We start from the raw sequence: 21,400 nt of genomic DNA, 5'->3' as shown, positions 1-21,400 counted from the left end.
ACTTATGAGATGGATATGTAAAGCAGAGAGTCTCTGTAGAGTATGGGGAATATAAATACCGCACAGTATGATATATACTGTTAATGCCAGGAGCAGATCACATGACATCTCAGAGTGGCCAAATAACTCCCGGGACTGTTGATGTATAGACGGTGTATTGGAAACCTATACAAGGCTAAATATCACTATGTTGTAACCTGCTGTCCACGTTTGGCAGAGCCATACCACTTCAATTGTCAAGGATTTTGAATAACAACTGCATAAGGAGCTGAAGGGGTTACTTTACCACCTCTCTGTCATGCGAGGATCAAAGCAGTATCTCACGGTGGTATAGAACTCCCGATAAAATCCACAGATTCCACCCCAGCATCCCACCACTATGCTGGCGTTGCAACAGTGCACACGGATCACTGTTGCACATATGGTGGGAATGCCCCCTAATCCAACCCTACTGGAAAGAGATACAATGTCTCACTTCACACATCACGACATACACCCCGAACTTTACCCCAGCCCAATATTTACTCCACCACACTTCCATCCCACAAGGGGCATACAAAAAGTCCCTCACCCTACACCTGATCAATGCAGCAAAACTCTGCATACCCACTCATTTTAAGGAATCCGCAGAACACCGTAGACTCCTTTCTGAATCCCTTGACCTGAGGGGTAGAACCGTCTACCTATTAAATGAACCAGAGACATCTTCACGATTACGTCTCCCCCCCCCCCCCCCCCTATACCCTTTTACCCAATGTATATCCCCCTCCTCCCTATAATCAAATATTGACCTCATAGACAGAACTTTATTTTAGGACCATTACACAAAACTCATATGATATTAACTTGATAGAGACGTAATATCCAAACCACTCTGTTGACAGCATCACACAACCAGGAGATCGGTAATAGGCACCTTAAAGCCAGGCAGTGAAAGCTTCCACCCAGACACAGTTAGTTCCCAACGGGGGTGTTTGGGTGATGCGGCTAACTACCCGATCTCACTGAGTAACGCTCGATCCGAGGCAGTACAGAGCCCTTCAAAAGGATATGATGTTCCATTACAGTTTAAAGATATCTTAAAGTTGTACCTGTTCTAACTGAGTTACATAAGTTATCACTTGCTTATACTTCTTCTGTATTTTATTTGCACACCAAAACTGTCAAGACATCTCAACAGATCTATAGATTCCGAGATTGTAATGATATTTTGCCAAATGTCATATTGTTTGTACTATGCAAAACCTTCAATAAAAAAACACTGAAACAAAAAAAAAAAAAATAATGAACATCATACATTGCATCCTTCCACCTTAGACCCACCCCCTAATGCATTTCTCTTAAACAGGGCTTAAAGCAGAGCTTCAACTGAAAGGGGAAGTTCCACTTTAAGGCCCCCCCCTTCCTCTTCCCCAAATTGAACTTTTTTTTTGGGGGGGGGGGGGGGGTAGTACCTGGTTTCCTCTCCCCCTTCCTCCCTGCAGTCATCTGGGACATGTCACAGGTCCCAGAAAACTGTGGGACCATTCACAATGCACAGGACGGCTTGTGCATGCGCAGTGGGCACCCGGCTGTGAAGCAGCAAGCTGTGACAGCCGGTTGCGCCCACAGTTCAGATGCTGGCACCGGGGAGAGAAGACTGAGCAAAGGGACGGCTCGGGTGAGCAGATCACTGGATCCTGGAACAGGCGAGTGTGTTTTTTATTAAAAGTCAACAGCTACAGTTTTTGTAGCTGCTGACTTTTAATAAACACACAATTTACTGTAGCGCCTCTGTAATCGTAGAGATATTCTACCTCTCCAATTAAACCCTGGCTGGGTGAAATACATTAGAGGGTTAGAGGGGTATTAGTAACAGATAGTCCGCATCACGGATTGTTCCAGTGTACAAAAGTTATAGATTTTATTAATATGTATGGCTAAAAAACACAGCCCTGCAGGAAAAGCTTAGTCAAAAGCTACCATTAGAGGGGTGGACCTAAGGTGAAAGGCTACAGTGGGGGAGATTTACTAAAACTGATGCACACAGAATCTGGTGCAACTGTGCATAGTAACCAATCAGCTTCCAGGTTTTATTGTCAATGCCCAATTGAACTGAAGATAGAAGCTGATTGGTTACTGTGCACAGCTGCACCAGATTTTGTGTGCATCAGTTTTAGTAAATCCTCCCAGTATGTGCTGCCTATAATTAAATATATCGGATTCTTGTGACATCACTGGTGTGCAGCCCATTGTTTGAAGAGCGGTATCCCTAGCTTTGCACCCGGCCAGCCACAGTGAAGTGAAGGAATGAGTGGGCAGCATAGATGCGGAAAGATTTCAAGTTGTAATTTGGCAAGAAAATTTCACTGAAGGTACCCTCTGCCTATGCATTTTTCATCAGTTTGACTTGCTTAGGTTAGTGACAGATTTTGTTTTACTTACAGAAAGGGTTGCAGTTTTCTAAAATTACAGTGCTTTGAAAAAGTATTCATACCCCTTGAAATTTTGTCATGTTACAACTAAAAACGTAAATGTATTTTATTGGGATTTTGGGCCGGTACCCACTGCTGTGATGTCAGACATTGCATGTGATTTGCACCGCACTGCTGTGCAAATCACATGCGAGGTCTGTGTGATGCTAATTCAGCCATAAAGATAGTATGGCTGAATTTACATTGCATTTGGACCAAACTCGTGCAGGATGCTTTTTTGGTCCGCACCAGAATCGGATCGCATGGGTGTTCACACCCATGCGATCTGATTCCTGTCTGAATTGACAGTTTGCAGTGCGATATGTGAACCGATCTAGGGGTGTCACTAACTTTGTATTGACACTCCCAGCAGTTCACATAGGGCAGTGTGAACTGCCTGTGGGATACATGCGATGCGGGAACCCGTACTGGATTTGCAGGGTTCCCGCATCGCTGTGGTGTGAACCAAGCATTTATGTGATAGACCAACACATAATTGTGAAGTGGAAAGAAAATGATAAATGGTTTTCAAATATTTTTACAAATAAATATGTGAAAAGTGTGGCGTGCATTTGTATTCAACCCCCCTGAGTCAATACTCTGTAGAACCGCCTTCTGCTGCAATTACAGCTGCAAGTCTTTTTGGGTATGTCTCTACCAGCTTTGCACATCTAGAGAGTAAAATTTTTGCCCATTCTTCTTTGCAAAATAGCTCAAGTTCTGTCAAATTGGATGGAAAGCGTCCACAGGTTCCCAAGTGGTTTTAGGTCTGGACTTTGACTGGGCCATTCTATCACATGAATATGCTTTGATCTAAACCATTCAGTTGTAGCTCTGGCTGTATATTTAGGGTTGTTGTCCTGCTGGAAGGTGAACCTCCGCCCCAGTCTAAAGTCTCATCTGGCAAGAGAATCTTCTTCCACATGTTTGTGTGTCCCCCCCCACATGGCTTCTCGCAAACTGCAAACGGGACCTTTTATTGCTTTCTTTCAACAATGACTTTCTTCTTGCCACTCTTCCATAAAGGCCAGATTTGTGGAGTGCACGACTAATAGTTGTCCTGTGGACAGATTATCCCACTTGAGCTGTGGATCTCTGTAGCTCCTCCAGATTTACCATGGACCTCTTGGCTGCTTCTCTGGATATCAGAGTAAAGGGGGCTGAATACAAATGTACGCCATCACATAAAATACATTTACATTTTTGGTTGTAACATGACAAAATGTGGAAAATTTCAAGAGGTATGAATACTTTTTCAAGGCACTGTTTAATAAGGATCTGTTATGTGGCTAGTTTAAATAAAGGAAGTGCTTAGTGTAGTCCTTAAAGCGGAGTTCCACCCTGACATTTTTTTTCACATTTTGTCAGTCCCTGATTAATAATGAAAAATATTTGGAGTGAAATGTTTTTTTTTTTTACTTACCAGAAGTGCCCTGTTGCTAGGTGGTGGCTCCTAATCTGCCACTTCCGGTTCTTTCCTTGCCTGTGCTCCTGGGAAATGTGAGTCATCATTTCCCAGGAGTCAGTGGGCAGGACGGTGTGAAAAAAACGCGTTATTTCTCGTCAGGAAATGACATGTTTTAAGGCAGATCTATCCATCTATGTTGCCATAACAACGGGGCGGGACTTTCCTCAGTCGCCGCCCGTTGTTATTGCAACTTGATAAACAATCAGCGCTACGGCCGCCGGAGAATCGCGCATGCGCGAAATCGGGAGGTGCATGCTGGTTACCCAGCATGCACCTCTTGATCGGTTATCCAGGAAGAGGTTGCAATTGGGCTTCATATGCCCACACTCATCATGGCAACAGCCAGAAGAGGATCAGCCAAATCGTAAGTTTAAAAAAAAAAAAAAAAATATTACTATCCACTAGCATAGACACATATAGGTTATGTGTGTTATTAATGCAGTGTGAGGGGATGCCTGGAAAAAAATAATAATTTTGGTGGCCAGAACTCCTCTTTAACCTAAAATAGTAGTAGACACGGCAAAAATTGGTATCTTTGTAAACATTCCTAATTCAGGTTGATCTTACCGCACCAGATGTGCCACCCATCTTCTCCAACAATACATTTGACAAAGCAGAAAGGAGGCGTGATGGCTGCGAGGGAAGATTTCCGCTGTGTATCCACTCACTGATAGCTGCAAAGAGTCCACATTTTAGCATTTTGTGTGCCAAATCCATATCAAATCCACGTTATACAGCAATACCCACCTTGCGCTGCCCGTGCATGTGTGTTTCCACAATCGCCATCCCCGGAAGCTCGGTCTAAATCATTCAACTCATCTTTTAGCGCCAGTAGGGAACTGCACACATGCTTCAACACTCGCTGGTAGACCTGCACATTAATGGCTAACATACAAGCAAAATCAGTATTTTAGTAACATTATAAGGCATAATACTGTGAAAATATAATAGTAATAAACAGCAAAAAGAAAGGCCAATGCAAAAAAAAAAAACTTCAACAGTCTTTTGTAATGATCAGTCTTTTAATGGATTAATTTTGTAACTTTTCTGCAGTCATCAGCTCTACCGGTAGGTTCTCCCTTCACTCTTAAAGCGGAGTACCAGTCATATTTTGTGTTGGAGCAGAAAGGATGTGCTGGAACTGGAGAGAGTCCAGAGAAGGGCAACTAAATTAATATGGGGACTGGAGGACCTCAATTATGAGGAACGACTACAAGCGCTAAATTTTTTCTCCCTGGAGAAGACGAGATTTGATAGCGATATACAAATATCTCAATGGTGATCCCAGCGTTGGTATGAAACTTTTCAGTCCCGGGGAGTGTAAGAGGACATGGGGCCACAAGATGAGACTGGAAGAGGGGCGGTTTAATGTTCAGCTGCATAGGGGGTTTTTCACTGTTAGGGCGATAAGGATGTGGAACTCTCTTCCACAATCGGTGGTGTCGGCAGGAAGTATGGCTAGTTTTAAAAGACCCGTAGACGTGTATCTTTTATCAAAAACAATATAGGGGGATTTGGGAAATATTTTTTTTTTTTTTTTACACACATTGTGTTCTCCCCCTCTCCCCAGCGCTGTGTTCTCCCTGTGTCCTCCCTCGGCGGCGCCGTCAACTCTAATATGGGCACCCGGCTGTGAAAGCTTGCGGCTTCAGCACTCTGTGACTGGTCCTGAAGTCTTCTAGGACCTGTCATATGTCCCAGAAGACTATGGGAGGGAGAACTTCCACTTCCTATCGCCTAGGCGAACGGAAAGGAAGTGGGAGCAGGTACCTGTCAAAATCGGGTATCTGCTCCCCCCCTCGTCCCCAAAAGCTCAGTTTCACAAACAGGAGCTGGGGAGGAGGCCTTAAAGCAAAAGTTCCACTTTTGGGTGGAACTATGCTTTTTTAAGCTCACCACACATTACAATTGGTCTAAAAAAAAAAAATCTTCATTTGATCTACCAGCAACTTTGTAACACAGGGATCTGCCTGACTGGATACAACTTGATTGCATGGTTTAGGGAGATGCTTATATTATATAGTTTTGGTAAACCTAACGTTGATTGTACAGTCAGACTGTAATATGTATGGTGAGCTTGAAGTGGTTCTGAAGGCTAAAGGTTTTTTACATTCTGCGTTCTCTGCATTAAGGTAAAAAAAAAAAAAAAATTTTAAGAAGCAGCCCCCCCCCCCCAAATACTTACCTGATCCAAACTCAAGCCAGTGGTGCTGCTCTCAATCTCTTTCCTCACTGGACTCTGAGAGCAGCAGGATCCATCCATTTGCTACCACTGCTATCAATCAAATCCAGTGACAAGGGAGCAGGGGACGGGGCTGAGCAGCATTGTATGTGCCAAGTGCGGCTTGGGATAGAGCCCGCAGGGGTAGTGCCGGTGGGGGACCCAGTAAGAGGAAAATCAGGGCTGCTCTTAGCATAACCATTGCATAGAGCAGGTAAGTATGATATTTTGTTGTTTTAGAAAAATAAAATCTGAACCTTTAATATCACTTTGAGCATGGGAGGTCTCTAGTCAACCAAACTACTGGTTCCCATCAGTGAAGTGCATTTTCCACAGATCTTTAGAAAATCTGGTAAAGAGTTTAGTATCATCATAGCATTTTTTGATACTTATCCTCCTTGTGCAATTATTATTTTAAATTATAAATACATAGATGAATACAGGGGTCCACTCTAAACACAACACACAGCTTTACGCACCAACGGGCTCTGTTCTTTCAGGCTGAGCATTTTCAGGAGCACACTGAATAGTGCGCGTCTGACCTGTTACTTGAACACATTGGACACGGGGCCATGCAGGAGCAGATGTATCTTTATCTGTGAAAACAGAGTACAAAAAAGGGAAATTAGACAATCAGGTGAAATAGAAGAACTGTCTCACTCTAGGACTATAATCAATGCTAACAAAATACACACAGATTCCGGTTATTACCAAAGAGCCGCACAAGCTCTGCTGTCGTCTTCATTATGGTGAGAGAGACGCCACTCATTTCAAGAGCAGTCATGAAAGATCCAGTCATTGCTCGTTCTATCCGCAGCCCCCGACTCTCTAAAAATAAAGAATGAACATCAAATAGAATCTTCGAACGTGGAAGTACTTTACTGATAGAACGATCAGATAGGTCAAATATGACTTTTACTAACCCAGTAGGTGTACAACTGTACTGGCTACAATCTGCAACTCCAGACAAGATAAGCCTCCCAAATTATTCACAATTATGATAATGGAGTCACCTAAAAAATACAAAAAGCTATCAAAGAAGAAATTCACACAGATATTGTGATAATCTTTAATTTAACTTTTTAGTATGTTAAAGAAGATTGGTCACTGGTTTGGGCCATTGTACATCTTGTTTCTTTGTTGTACAACTACAAAAAATATTTTCAATAAAAAATTACCGTATATACTCGAGTATAAGCCGAGATTTTCAGCCCTTTTTTTTAGGCTGAAAGTGCCCCCCTCGGCTTATACTCGAGTCACCGACATCTGCCTACCTGATCAGCGTGTCATGTAGACAGAGGGCGGCCAGCGTGTCATAAAACATACGGCGTCCATTCCAGTGTTCAAAAGCTGCGCCTCCTCCTCGTCTGTTATAGGCAGAACACTCAATTTCCCAGCAGTCAGTGTCCAGCCTATCACGGACATCCTCTCATCCTCATCCGTGGTATGAGGATGAGTGGATGTCCATAATAGGCTGAACACTGACTGCTGGGAAATTGAGAGTTCTGCCTATCACAGACGAGGAGGAGGCGCGGCTTTTGAACATTGGAATGGCCACCGTATGTTTTTATGTCACACTGATCGGGGCAATGGTGGCAGTGGTGGCTGCAGATCGGCACAGGGAGACTTGCACAGGACACAGGGAGGCATGCACAGGACACAGGGAGGCATGCACAGGACACAGGGAGGCATGCACAGGACACAGGGAGGCATGCACAGGACACAGGGAGGCAAGCACAGGACACAGGGAGGCAAGCACAGGACACAGGGAGGCATGCACAGGACACAGGGAGGCATGCACAGGACACAGGGAGGCATGCAGCTGCAGATGGGCATTGTTGACCCTCTTTTCCACTTACAGTAGCTGCTGCATTTCTCACCCTCGGCTTATACTTGGGTCAATACGATTTCCCAGTTTTTTGTCGTAAATTAGGGGCCTCGGCTTATATTCGGATCGACCTATACTCGAGTATATACGGTACTTGATGCAAAAAAATAAATAAATGAATAAAGATCAGCATTGGTGCCTCTACAAAATCAGCAAACACAACTGTTTGTTGTTTCTTTCCATTACATAGTGTAAATATGCCCTTTACTTTATTTGCAGTTCACTCACTTATGTCTGTAAAGTAATGGAAAGGTAAGTATAAATCTAACTTTTTTCTTTTCAGGTACATTTACACACCAGAAACTGTAAGTGGATCTTGACTTTTACTGCAGGGTCCACTTTCACTAAAGCAAATGCAGTGATGGTCTTTACTAAATTACCATAGTATATAGTTCACTGTATAGTGATAAAGCAGAACTAAACCTTTACAGCCAACGAAGCTGCAATTTTAGTCTCTGATGGTGTTGCACATATGATCAGCTATGACACCAGCCATTTGATGGCTTGACAGCTCAGGTGAGAGCTAACCTAAGCACACTAGTAACTAACAGTTATCATTCTAGGCATGCCTTGAATGTAACTGTTATGGGAGACAGTTAAATTGATGGGTTTAGCTCTGCTTCAAGAAGAATCTAAAGGAGTAGAAGATAACATTTTATATGTAGCTCTCTGGTTGACCATAGAGTGAGAGTACAATACAAGGCCAGCTCATTGCTCATACTCACCTGGCTGCAAAACCACTCTTGATTTGCTGGCTTCATTGGTCATGTGATCTATCATAATCCTCACAACCTCATCACAAGACATCATCTGTGAAAGAAAGAGATAATGGTGCAGAAACCAATTATCTCAATTAGATATAATTTTTTTTACTTTGTATAACCATGTATTTGTCAGATGTTTCCAAGTTGCTAAGACTGTTCACTGCCAGTGCCAGACTGAGACTAAGTAAACCAGCCAATGTCAGGATTCGTATTCATGGCCATTTAGGAGGCAGTCTGAACTTTGCCTGTATGAGCTGGAGCAATCTACAAGACCCATTTGCTGTTTATCGTGTAGGATTTATCAAGAGATATGAGCTATCCCTCTGAATAGGTCTGCTTTACACCCCATTCAGCAGAACAGTCTGAGCACAAACCCATAAATGCAGGTAGGTTTCTTTAGAGAACATATTAAAAGGAAAACAGTGGTCTTTTTACATTTTGTAGATATTTATGTGAAAATGTGCAACCCAATATGAATAATTATATCTACAATTGTTACAGTTGAAAAACTGTGTACAGTTTGTAAATAAATGAGTATGGGGCCGCCATATTTCCCTATTATAAATGCAGGCTCTGCTTCCTACCTACGGGTCAGGTCTGACAGTCTATATGGCTATACCATCATTAAGGCTTCATGCACACAGGACATCAAAAATGCTGCTTTTACAGGCGTTTTGACATTTTATTTTTTTCTGCTTCTAAACACCTCTCTATGTTAGCCTATGTGCCCATGCACACATAAGTATTCACAGCGTTTAGAGGCAGAAAAAACCCCATCACTTAGACTCGATACACACTATTAGATTTTCATTTTTTTTTTTTTTGTCTTTAGATTTACCCCAAAACCATGTAGTGCAAACTGCCTGATACAAAGTGAAACTCTTAAGGTTTGACCTCATATTACATTGTTTTGGTAAATCTGAAGACAAACATCTGCAGAAAATCTAATAGTGTGTATGGGGCTTTACAGATTCAGAAGCAGAATGTTTGGGTGAAAAAAAACGCTGAACGTGCATAGACAACGTATTGAAGATGAATGTTATGCCCAGGCTGCTATACTTGCTGCAGGCCTTACCACTTAAGCTGCCTCAAGCTTTCTTTCTCTCTGTGCGTTCAGCTTTCATACAGTTTGTGTGGGACGGTATACATCCCCGCCTCAGCAGATATCTGTTACTTCGGCCCAAACTAAAACTTTGCATATAGGCTTTCCTGACCCAGCGCTATACTACACGGCAGTCCAGATGACTAGAGTAGACACCAGAATCTTAAACTATGGGTCATGTTGGAGCAGGAAGCGGCGGGTGCACCACTTGCAGTGCTGCCATGGGCAGGTAAACAATACGTATCTCACCTTACCAGGCCCTTACTAATAGGCCCTGTCTTAGCCCTAATAGGTAGGTTTTTTAAATTGGCTTCATTGGAGAGCTTCCCCTCTCCTATGACGCCGATAATAGGACATCCAAGATTTCTACCCGCATTTAATGATCCCTACTTCAGCTCATTATCACCTCAAGGCCCAATGCGCACCTCTCAACTCTTAAGTGCCAAAAGCTGGCTTGTGACAAGGACTTTGTTCCCCAGTATGTGTATGTTTAGGTAAAGATTGGAAGAAATGGGACAACTGGAGGGCACTCCAGTTGTCCTATTTCTTCCAATCTTTACCTAAACATACACTGTTCCCTAGAGAATTTCATGCATTCAAAGAGCTATATCTGAGAAAGGACCCGATTCGACGATCTTTCTACTTCTTACAAATAACCTCTGGAACTTCATGCCTGCTCTGACCCCTCCTTCCTTGTTAAATGGGAAAGGGAGCTAGGGGTGACTTTCTCTGGCCGAGAAAAGGAGTGTATACTCTATTTTGCACATAAATCTTCCCTGTGCAGTAGATACCAGGAAACCACATACAAAATAATGACACGTTGGTATAGAACTCCATCAGTCTTTGCCAAGTTGTTTCCGCAACAGAGCGATTAATGTTGATGTGACTCATCTGAAGGCACTCTCTTACACATTTTCTGGGAGGGTCCTGAGCTTTGCACTTTCTGTCAACCTGTGCTACGACTTATCCACAAGTTTACCAACATTTCCCAGAGGATGACTCAGCTGCAATACTGCTTAAACTCACACCACTATCAAAGAAGCGTTACCACAAATATCTACTTAAGCACCTGTTAAACGCAGCTCAAGCTTGCATCCCTGGTATATGGAAACAACAATCTGTCCCAACAGTCACACAATGGCTCGCAAGGGTGAATGATATCGAGCAACTGGAAGACCTTACCTCGGCCCTTCATGACAAAACCAAGGAACACAAGACCAGATGGTTCTACTGGAATCTCTTTCGCTTCTCTGATGAATACCTGCAATACGTTTAATCCAAACAGTGTCTGGGCCCTTGCTCTTCATTGCATCATGATCTAGACCTACTTTTCTCAGGCTCCCCTAGCGGTTACCTTCTCTCACTCCCCCCCCCCATTTTTTTTCCTCCCCGCTTCTCCTCTCTTCTTTCTTTTTCTTATTTTCTCTGTATTAAACTAACAGGGGAAAAAATAAATGATTAAATAACTTTTGGATATGCACAGATTAAAAAGGTACATATAGCCTTATCTGGCTTTTGTACATTTATATATACTATGCTTGGAGGTTTCCTAGGCATAGATTCATATTTTGCGGCCCATCTTAAATTCCCAGAGACTTTACTGTTCACTTTCAACTGAATCCTATCAACCTGTGTATTTATAATTAATAATGTACCCATCTCTGACTCATGTATACAGTTATGTATTCTTTTGTTAACGGATGCAAATCCTCTAAATAAAAATAAATAAATGTGCATAGGACATACAATAATACTAGATATGTTTAGGCGCGCTTGTGCGTTAATACATTCTAATGACCAGAATAAATGTATATTCTGAACAATAGAATGCATTAATGCCAAATACTTTAACAAATGTGCATAAACACTCATGCAAAACTCAGCTTTAGGTGTGTTTTTTAAGCTGCGTCTCCCTCCCCTGAAGCAAAGGCGTCCAGGGGAGAAAAAAAAATAAAAATCTCCTTAACGGGGACACAGACAGCAATAAAAACCTGACAGGGGGTCTAATCCCACTCCACTCTATCCAAAAACTAAAACAAAAGTTTTGTCTTTAGTTATTCTTTAGGGTTGAAATCCAGGCAATGGGGAGATTTTCCCTCATTTCCCATTCTGGCTAACACCTGGCAGATAGGGACCCAGAGTGCAATAAAAAAAAAAAAAAAAAAAAAAGTTTTACGTTTTCCTAATCACTTCACACTCAGCCAAAAATACAAAATAGTTTTGTTTTGAGCTGGGTTTTAATTATTAACAATTCCTGTATAATGACACATACAAACAAGAAGGAGGACACCTATTGTACACACCTTGTATCTTTGTACCCCAGCCTCGCCATGTATACCTGCACAAACAACAAAACTCCAGCCATGAATTCAAAAACAGACATGAATAAATACCATTACCAGAACTATGGAAAACAGCCAACCAGTTCACTAGGAATCAGAGACACTGCAGATTTGACTGAAGGCAAAAGTACTTTCCTGAGTCGGTTTTAACTGCCGATATGACATGGTATAGATAATTTAAATGTATGTTAGTGGCAGTTTAAAAAAAAATACATAAACTATGTATAAATACATCAGTTTTTATTTCAATGAAACAGTGGACCATAAAGCCCCTTTTCACACTTGTGCGACTTGGGACTGCAAAGTCGCATGACCAGTCATATTCCATGATTTTCAATGAGTACCATTCATATGTGTGCACTACTTTGGTCCGACTTTGAGGCGACTCAAGGTCTCTGGACCTCAACATTACATAGGCATTGCTTCAAGTCGCGTCAAAAAATGGTGGCAAAAATCTTGTGACTTTCAGGTCGCACAAGTGTGACAGGGGCCTAACTGGTCATACATGCTCTATCATTTCCAATGGCTGGCACCACAATAATTATGTTCATTAGCAGTGTTTCTTCAGTTCACACCTGGTATTTCTGGTACTGTGACTAGTCTTCATATTGATATATTTTGCGGGCCTTTGATAAGAGAAAGGGCTACTTGGTTTTTTAGCAAGGGGATTCTTGCTACACAAAGATGTTTGGATCAGAGATACATAATTTTTTCCTTCACCCTTTAAACTTTAAAAAAAAAAGAGATGTTATGCTTTTGCATATCCTTTTAAAACCATATACCCTGGAATTCATAAAAAGTGACACTCTTTAGAATATGGTTGTGCCTCCACACCACAAATGTTGGTGCCTCCCAACAAATTCATATACCTTTTGGACACTGGACCCTCTCCATGCTTAGCACCTTCTTCCCCAGCTAACCAATGACTCATTCCCAGCTCCATTCAGCTGGGTAATGACACCAGCCAGCATCCATGCCCCTGTTTTTACCTTCAGCTTTCAGCTGGGGAATCTCCTGGCTGGCAGCTGAACTGAGCTGGGAATGAGTCATCAGCATATCTGCCCCCCTGTTTACCTTTAGCTGGCAGCTGGGGAATCTCCTAACTGGCAGCTGAATGGGACTGAGAAGGAGTCACTGGTTGCTAGTCTTTATAGCAACAAAGGTGCCATATGTGAGAAGCTGTCATATTTATGACAGCTTCCCAGCACAGACATGCCCCACTCTGAGCAGGATCCCCCCAGCCCCCCTTATACTTACCTAAGCTCAATCCCGATCCAGTCATGTGCAGGCTTGCCACTGTCTCCCTCTTAACTGGGCAAAACCATTGCACAGAGCAGGTAAGTAAAACACATTCATTATTTTAATTTTAAAAAATAAATAAATAAATAAATAATGAAGGTTTAATGTAATAAGAAGAACTAGTTGAATCTGTCACCAAAAAAAAAAAAAAAAAATGTTGTAAATGCTTTCATCTCCCCATAGTAGCTTATATGCACTCATTGTTTTCCATTTTCCACTGGCAGTGTTTACTCAGTCACCAATCCCCAAAAATCAAATCCAGCATTGTAACCCAATTGTGTTCCCCAAAAATAATAAAAGTATTTTCTTACCTAATCCCAATTCAAACTCATCTGCTGCAAGTTGAAAAGTAGGTCCTGATCCTGGCACACTGCATGGAGATAGACTGATACCCAAGGTACCTAGAACAACAGAGGAGAAACTAATAAAAGGTGAATTGCCAAGAAATAAAATGTTAGGTTTTTACTATAATAAAATGCCAGCTAATAACATACAACTGATACAAGCAATGTCACATGCTATCTCTGGTATAGATGCTACAGCACCACCTTATGACAAATATTGGATACAGCACTTTAATGAAGCAAAGAGAAAGGTTCTTTGTGAAAACACAACCTGACTCATCCTAAAATGAATATTTTGAAAAAGAATTCCCTGTGATACATATGCAGCAGAAATTCAGGCACCCAAAAAGGCTTTTTAGGTTACCATATGTCTAGGTCAGTTCCCAGCCCATTTAGCAGAGATCATATGACTATATGCCAATATAGTACAGGAAAACAGGATGGGGGGGGCGCCAAAATTTATTTTTCTGCTATAGGAGGCTCCGTTTTAAAAATGTATTCTCACTTCCTGTCATGCTGAAATTCTGACAACACAAGAAGTGAGGCAAACTCTCGAACAGCAACACAGAAATACAAATATTTCTTTAGTACAGAGGTAATGCTACATTTTTATTTCTGTCTGTGTCCCAGATGTAGATTTACCCTTATTTCCTGTCTAGTAAAAATGTCAACAGGACAGGAAATGAGGATAAATCTCTCAGAGTCCCAGATAGTAGTTAAAAACTGACAGTTGTTCTGATCTCTCTGCACACTAATCAAAAACTAGGGAAAAAAAAAAACAAAAAAATAAAAGTTTTGATTTGACATACTTATTTTATATATATATAAAAAAAAGTGTAACCCTTAACAGTTAGCAACATATTTTTAAAGCTTAAGTTTAGTGTTTTTTTTTTAATCTGTACCAGTGTAGCACTTACAATCAAAGAAAGGAAGCTATACTATTGGTTTCCACAATGAGAAGTGCTCTATGAATGGAGGACAGTTGTATGAATGAAAGATTCACCTCCACCATTCATAGACTACTTTTCATTGTTGAACCTGATAGTATGGCTTCTTTGAATGGAGCAAGCTTGCGAAAAGGGCAGACATTGTCAACACTTTTGAAGATTTCAAGCACCATAGCAGTCTCCGCCACAAGGGACATTTTCATTCATTGTATTTCCCTGGTGCCAATTTAAAAATAAAAACATTTTAATGAAATGTATAATTTCCATTTGTGTAGCTGGTCCATCACAGAAGTTTAGGGAGAGTATGTTGTTTTGCTCACCAATTCCAGTTGCAGCTTGTCTGACAAATGAAGCAATTTCTTGCAAACTTTTTCCTTCTTCAGCCAGGGCTCCAGCAATCTAAATTAACAATAAAACATGCTAACACAATACCTAGAAAGTTGCTTCCACTTGTGTTTGCTAATCTCAAATTAGCTAGTGCTCCATTTATACATCTGTACAACAACCTCTACACCTCTCTGGTTATGCAATTATTTTTATGTCTGCTATACTGAACAATTCTTGTCACCAGTCCATGTCGTCAAACTATAGGTCAAAAATTGGTTAATCTTACTTTATGAATCAAGACAATTCCACACAGGCCCCGCCTTCCAGCCTTGCTTGGCGAGATGAAAGCACAGTCATCTGCGATCACTACCATCTCCACTTCAATACCTTCCCGATGTGCACGCTCTAAAGCCAAGCCAAAGTTCAGGCGATCACCTGTGTAATTCTTCACCAGGAGGAGCACACCGGCTTGGAGGGAGAAAGAGGAATGGAGAAGACACATTAAGAAACTGAAATACAACAGATAGTTTGTGTTTTTATTTTACTAAATTGTACACTATTACAAGCTAAAAGTAAAAGAGCAACTCAACCCAGACAAAAATCACATATTAAAGCGGATGTCTAGGTTTACTTTCACTCTATTCCTTCACTAACATGCGCTGCCACTGTGTGTGCTGTATAAACTGTATGTAGCCCCAGCTACCTACAGTATACAGCACTGCATTCCGGGTGTGATACAAGACCTTCCTGTCTCGCACCCGGAACAAAATAGCGTCAGGCTCAGTGGCACTCAGCCATTCATAGACAGTTTCTACCAAACTGTATGTGCAGTATAGTCAGCATAGGTTATATATATATATATATATATATATATATATATATATATATATATATATATATATATATATATACACTGTATATACTCTTAAAGTGGTTCTGAAGCCTAATTTGTTTTATCTTAATGCATTTCTTGCATTAAGAAAAAATGTTTTAGCATCAGTATTCCTCCTAACCCCCTCTTTTAATTACCTGAGCCCTCATTCGATCCAGTGCTGTGCCTGCCAGCAGCTCTTCTCTCCCCTCACTTCCTGGTCTCACCGGCTTTGCTAAGGCAGCGGGAGCCATTGGCTCCTGCTGCTTTCTGTCAAAGCCAGTGACGAGGGAGCAGGGGGTGGAGCCAAGTCAAACTGTCTGCGTCTATGGACATAGGCAGTGCGGCTAGGGAGCGAGCCCGCACGAGTGCCCCATAGAAAGCAGCTTCTTATGGAGGCACTTACCAGAAGGGGAGGAGCCAGGAATGCCGACAGGAGACCCGAGAAGAGGAGGTTCAGGGCCACTATGCAATTCCATTGCACAGAGAAGGTAAGTATAAACCTGTTTGTTATTTTCAAAAAATAAAAAATGCATTTACAATCACTTTAGGGATGCAGGTGCCATTGTATATGCCCAGGTACAGATTGACTGCAAATTTTGTCCAGTTAATAGATAGCCGCAGTCCGAATCACAAAGATTACTGAAAGTGGGATTGTAAGTAATTATAACTTATACTGATAGTGCTGTAGAGGGGGAGGAGAAAAAAAAAAGATTGTTATCCTCATTTTCTAAATAAAGATAGTAAAAACAGGTGGCTCCAATTTATTTGCTATGGGCAAAACATATGCTTTTTTAGTTTTTAGAAAATTACATTTATTGATATTGTACCAGTGGCCTAGGCATTGAATACCCAGTTGTTTCATAGTATAAGCAGCTTGCAATATTTAGTAAAAAATGGTCAGACTGTAGAACAATAAGCTTGCATATGCACAGTGGGACAACTTAGAAAAATAAGGCAGACAAAACCGGATATTAGTACCTGCTCCAGCATGGGCCACTGTCCTAACTGCAGCTACAATGCTTCCAACTGGTGGTGATGTGAATACAGGACCAGCAATAACTCCAGTGAGCATTCCCCGACCAACATAACCTATTAAAACGAAGAGCAAGCCATAATTTTAACAATCAACAAGAAGCCAATGATATATTTGCAGTATGTATTATTCTGAAAAAAATACCTGCATGAGCTGGTTCATGCCCAGAGCCTCCTCCAGACAGAAGCGCCACGTGTCCCTTTATATGACTGAGATCTGCACGTAGTATGACACGATGACCGTCTAGCACCTTCAGGTCAGGATTGCAACTTGCGAGACCATGCAGAACATCATCAACACAGCCAGGTACAGAGTTCAGGAGCTTCTTACTGACCTAACACACAGAAGTAGATTATACTTGTTATGGCAGGATAATGGACAGTGTGCAAGTTACTGATGGTAATATGATCATGGTAAAACAGGTAATGAAACTGGAAAAGAATATGCATGAGACCAGACACAAAGGGGGAGATTTACTAAAACTGGAGCACTCAGATTTCGGTGCAGCTGTTCATGGTAGCTAATCAGCTTCTAACTTCAGTTTGTTCAATTAAGCTTCGACAATGAGCACAAGTTCACATCGGTCCGTTTAGACATGTGATTTGACATGTTAAATCGCCGCCTATTGCTGGCAACAGCACCGCCTGAATCGGTGCGATGCCGACTTTGCGGTGCTGCACCAATTCTCAAAAGTAGTTCCTAAACTACTTTTGGTGACTTTGGGAGCGATTTCAATAGACATCTGTGCAGAAACCCGCACAGATGTCTTTGAAATCACTCCCAAAGTCGGACCAAAATGCGGGTTTGAAATTGAGTTTAGCTGAAATCGCACAGTTTCAAACCCGCCTTCAGTGTGAACCCAGGCTTAGGCACGGTTTACACCAGTGCGACTTTGAATCCCTGCGTGACTTCATCGCAGCTTGTCATGTGACTCTCAAGTGGCATTACAAGTCGCAGCAGTGTGAACCGGGATCAAAAACCTTAAAGCTGATTGGTTTCCATGCAGAGCCGCACCAGATTTTGCACTCTCCAGTTTTAGTAAATCTCCTCCAAAATCTTATACCAGTGTAAAGATGACGTATGAAGTGCATTTTGTCATAAAATAAGTAAAGCAGTCATAGCTGAACAGGTATTGTATACAAAACAGATAAACATGAATAATGAAAGACAGGTTACAAACCTCCATATTTCTAGGGTCTGTTAGGTAGGCCTAGTATGATCTGTAATAACAGATACAAAAGAGATCATACAACATAACATAATAAATATCACATATCTACAGTATATATATATATATATATATATATATATATATATATATATACATACATACATACACACACACACACATATATATATATATATACATATATATTTACACAAACTTTCCTGAAAAAGTGGATGTTAACACAAAAAAAAAAAAAAAAGACTACTCAAGTTGTTATAAATACAATTTTTTATTTTTTTAAAAAACAGATTATTTTTATTAAGAATTTTCAAAAATAAATACAGAGCGAGAGATCTAGGGATCAAATTTGTGAGTTATACACGTCAGACAATATAATTGTAACAGAATTGTATGCAATAGAGATATGAGTAATAAACAGTTTTGTAAGCAGTTAAGCATACTGCATATCTAGAATTACAAAAATAAAAGTATCTAAAGTCAAGATATACATCTCTAACAACATACAGTATCTCACAAAAGTGAGTACACCCTGCAAATTTTTGTAAATATTTTATTATATCTTTTCATGTGACAACACTGAAGAAATGACACTTTGCTACAATGTAAAGTAGTGAGTGTACAGCTTGTATAACAGTGTAAATTTGCTGTCCCCTCAAAATAACTCAGCACACAGCCATTAATGTCTAAACCGCTGGCAGCAAAAGTGAGTACACCCCGTAGTAATAATGTCCAAATTGGGCCCAATTAGCCATTTTCCCTCTCCAGTGTCATATGACTCGTTCGTGTTACAAGGTCTCAGGTGTGAATGGGGAGCAGGTGTGTTAAATTTGCTGTTATCGCTCTCACTCTCTCATACTGGTCACTGGAAGTTCAACATGGCACCTCATGGCAAAGAACTCTCTGAGGATCTGAAAAAAAGAAATGTTGCTCTACATAAAGATGGCCTAGGCTATAATGAAGATGGCCAAGAACCTGAAACTGAGCTGCAGCACGGTGGCCAAGACCATACAGCGGTTTAACAGAACAGGTTACACTCAGAACAGGCTTTGCCATGGGCGACAGAAGACGTTGAGTGCACGTGCTCAGCGTCATATCCAGAGGTTGTCTTTGGGAAATAGACGTATGAATGCTGCCAGCATTGCTGCAGAGGTTGAAGTGGTGGGGGGGTCAGCCTGTCAGTGCTAAGACCATACGCCGCACACTGCATCAAATTGGTCTGCATGGCTGTCGTCCCAGAAGGAAGCTTCTTCTAAAGATGATGCACAAGAATGCCCACAAACAGTTTGCTGAAGAAAAGCAGACCAAGGACATGGATTACTGGAACCATGTCCTGTGGTCTGATGAGACCAAGATAAACTTATTTGGTTCAGATGGTGTCAAGCGTGTGTGGTGGCAACCAGGTGAGGAGTACAAAGACAAGTAAGTGTGTCTTGCCTACAGTCAAGCATGGTGGTGGGAGTGTCATGGTCTGGGGCTGCATGAGTGCTGCCGGCACTGGGGAGCTACGGTTCATTGAGGGAACCATGAATGCCAACATGTACTGTGACATAGGGAAGCGGAGCATGATTCCCCCCCTTCGGAGACTGGGCCACAGGGCAGTATTCCAACATGATAACAACCCCAAACAAACCTCCAAGATGATCACTGCCTTGCTAAAGAAGCTGAGGGTAAAGGTGATGTACTGGCCAAGCATATCTCCAGACCTAAACCCTATTGAGCATCTGTGGGGCATCCTCAAATGGAAGGTGGAGGAGCGAAAGGTTTCTAACATCCACAAGCTCCGTGATGTCGTCATGGAGGATTAGAAAGGACTCCAGTGGCAACCTGTGAAGCTCTGGTAAACTCCATGCCCAAGGGCTATGGCAGTGCTGGAAAATAATGGTGGCCACACAAAATATTGACACTTTGGGCCCAATTTGGACATTTTCACTTAGGGATGTACTCACTTTTGTTGCCAGCGGTTTAGACATTAATGGCTGTGTGTTGAGTTATTTTGAGGGGACAGCAAATTTACACTATTATGCAAGCTGTAGACTCACTGTCACATGAAAAGATATAATAAAATATTTAAAAATGTGAGGGGTAGGAAAAAAACCTCAATCCCTCTTTCTCTTCCCTTTTCCTCCCCTCAAACGAACCAAAAGAAAAGAAAAAGACAAATCATAACTTGGTAACCTTGTAGGAAAAACAAAAAATGAATAAAAAAGGTGTACATTGCAGTTGACCACTATATACTTTACAGTCTTTAATAAAACAAGAAGAAAAGAAAAACAATTAGATAAAATAGAACAAACAACCTCTGCAAGTCTGGGTACGAGAGTTGTAAGGTGGTATTAAGTCACAAAGCTGAGGTTCTGTATACAATAACAGAACTCTCAAAGCACAAGATGCAAATTACCATGATAATTATACATGGAATGTGCAGTCATTGGCTTTCAACAGCATTGGCGCCATACTGTCAAGACAATGACAGCACAATGCAAAGCAACAACTTTAAAATGTACTTGTTTCAGTATAAATGGTATGGAGCAGGAGGTGGACAGCAGGGGGAACTTAGTTACAGGAAACATCAAAAAAAAGTGAAGTTAAACCAGACTAGCAGAGTAATGGACACAGAATGCATAGCAATGGGGAACTTCTGACCAAGAATGGTTAGTGACAAGGGACCTTTAAGGCCAAAATGCCTATAGATGTGGGACAGCCAGGACACGTTAAGTGACAGCGGCCTGACAAAGCATTATGTACAGTAACAGGAGCATGAGAGTGGAATACTCAGGGACAAGGAATTGACAGATCAGAATGCACAGTGATAGGGGATCAGTGACAGGGGGTGGATCAGAATAGGAGAGCAGACTACACACTGACATGGAAATGACAGATCAGACTACTCCATGACAGGGGACTGACAGATCAGAATGTACAGTGACAGGGGCTGAGAGAAAATCGATCAGTGACAGGAGGCTGACACATTAGAATGCACAGAGACAGATAGCAGAATACACAATGACACAGGACTGACAGATCAGAATTCATACTGACATGGGACTAGCAGTTCAGGTTGCACAGTGACAGGGGGCTGAGAGATCAGAATGCCCAGTGACAGAGAGAAGAATACGCAGTAACAGAAATTACAGATAGGGCAGACAGTG

At 41.5% G+C, this 21,400-nt stretch overlaps 1 protein-coding gene across 2 annotated transcripts in view; it reads right to left on the bottom strand.

Annotated features, from left to right (window-relative positions):
* Positions 1-21,400, bottom strand: part of TKFC (triokinase and FMN cyclase) — a 48,698-nt gene that overhangs the window by 14,344 nt on the left and 12,954 nt on the right. For both annotated transcript variants that reach the window (XM_073604592.1, XM_073604591.1), the window contains 13 exons: positions 18,243-18,282; positions 17,207-17,396; positions 17,008-17,118; positions 15,442-15,623; positions 15,149-15,227; positions 13,849-13,938; positions 12,200-12,234; positions 8,756-8,840; positions 7,066-7,155; positions 6,854-6,970; positions 6,622-6,738; positions 4,669-4,806; positions 4,489-4,595 (listed from right to left, as the gene is read on the bottom strand). In XM_073604592.1, the coding sequence (XP_073460693.1) occupies positions 4,489-4,595; positions 4,669-4,806; positions 6,622-6,738; positions 6,854-6,970; positions 7,066-7,155; positions 8,756-8,840; positions 12,200-12,234; positions 13,849-13,938; positions 15,149-15,227; positions 15,442-15,623; positions 17,008-17,118; positions 17,207-17,396; positions 18,243-18,248 (1,347 nt within the window). In that variant the 5' untranslated portion in view covers positions 18,249-18,282. The remainder of the gene's footprint in view (positions 1-4,488; positions 4,596-4,668; positions 4,807-6,621; positions 6,739-6,853; positions 6,971-7,065; positions 7,156-8,755; positions 8,841-12,199; positions 12,235-13,848; positions 13,939-15,148; positions 15,228-15,441; positions 15,624-17,007; positions 17,119-17,206; positions 17,397-18,242; positions 18,283-21,400) is intronic.

This window comes from Aquarana catesbeiana, linkage group LG11, assembly GCF_042186555.1.
Source record: "Aquarana catesbeiana isolate 2022-GZ linkage group LG11, ASM4218655v1, whole genome shotgun sequence".
In the NCBI taxonomy this organism is placed as follows: Eukaryota; Metazoa; Chordata; class Amphibia; order Anura; family Ranidae; genus Aquarana; species Aquarana catesbeiana.
This window is presented reverse-complemented; position numbering and strand designations above follow the sequence as displayed.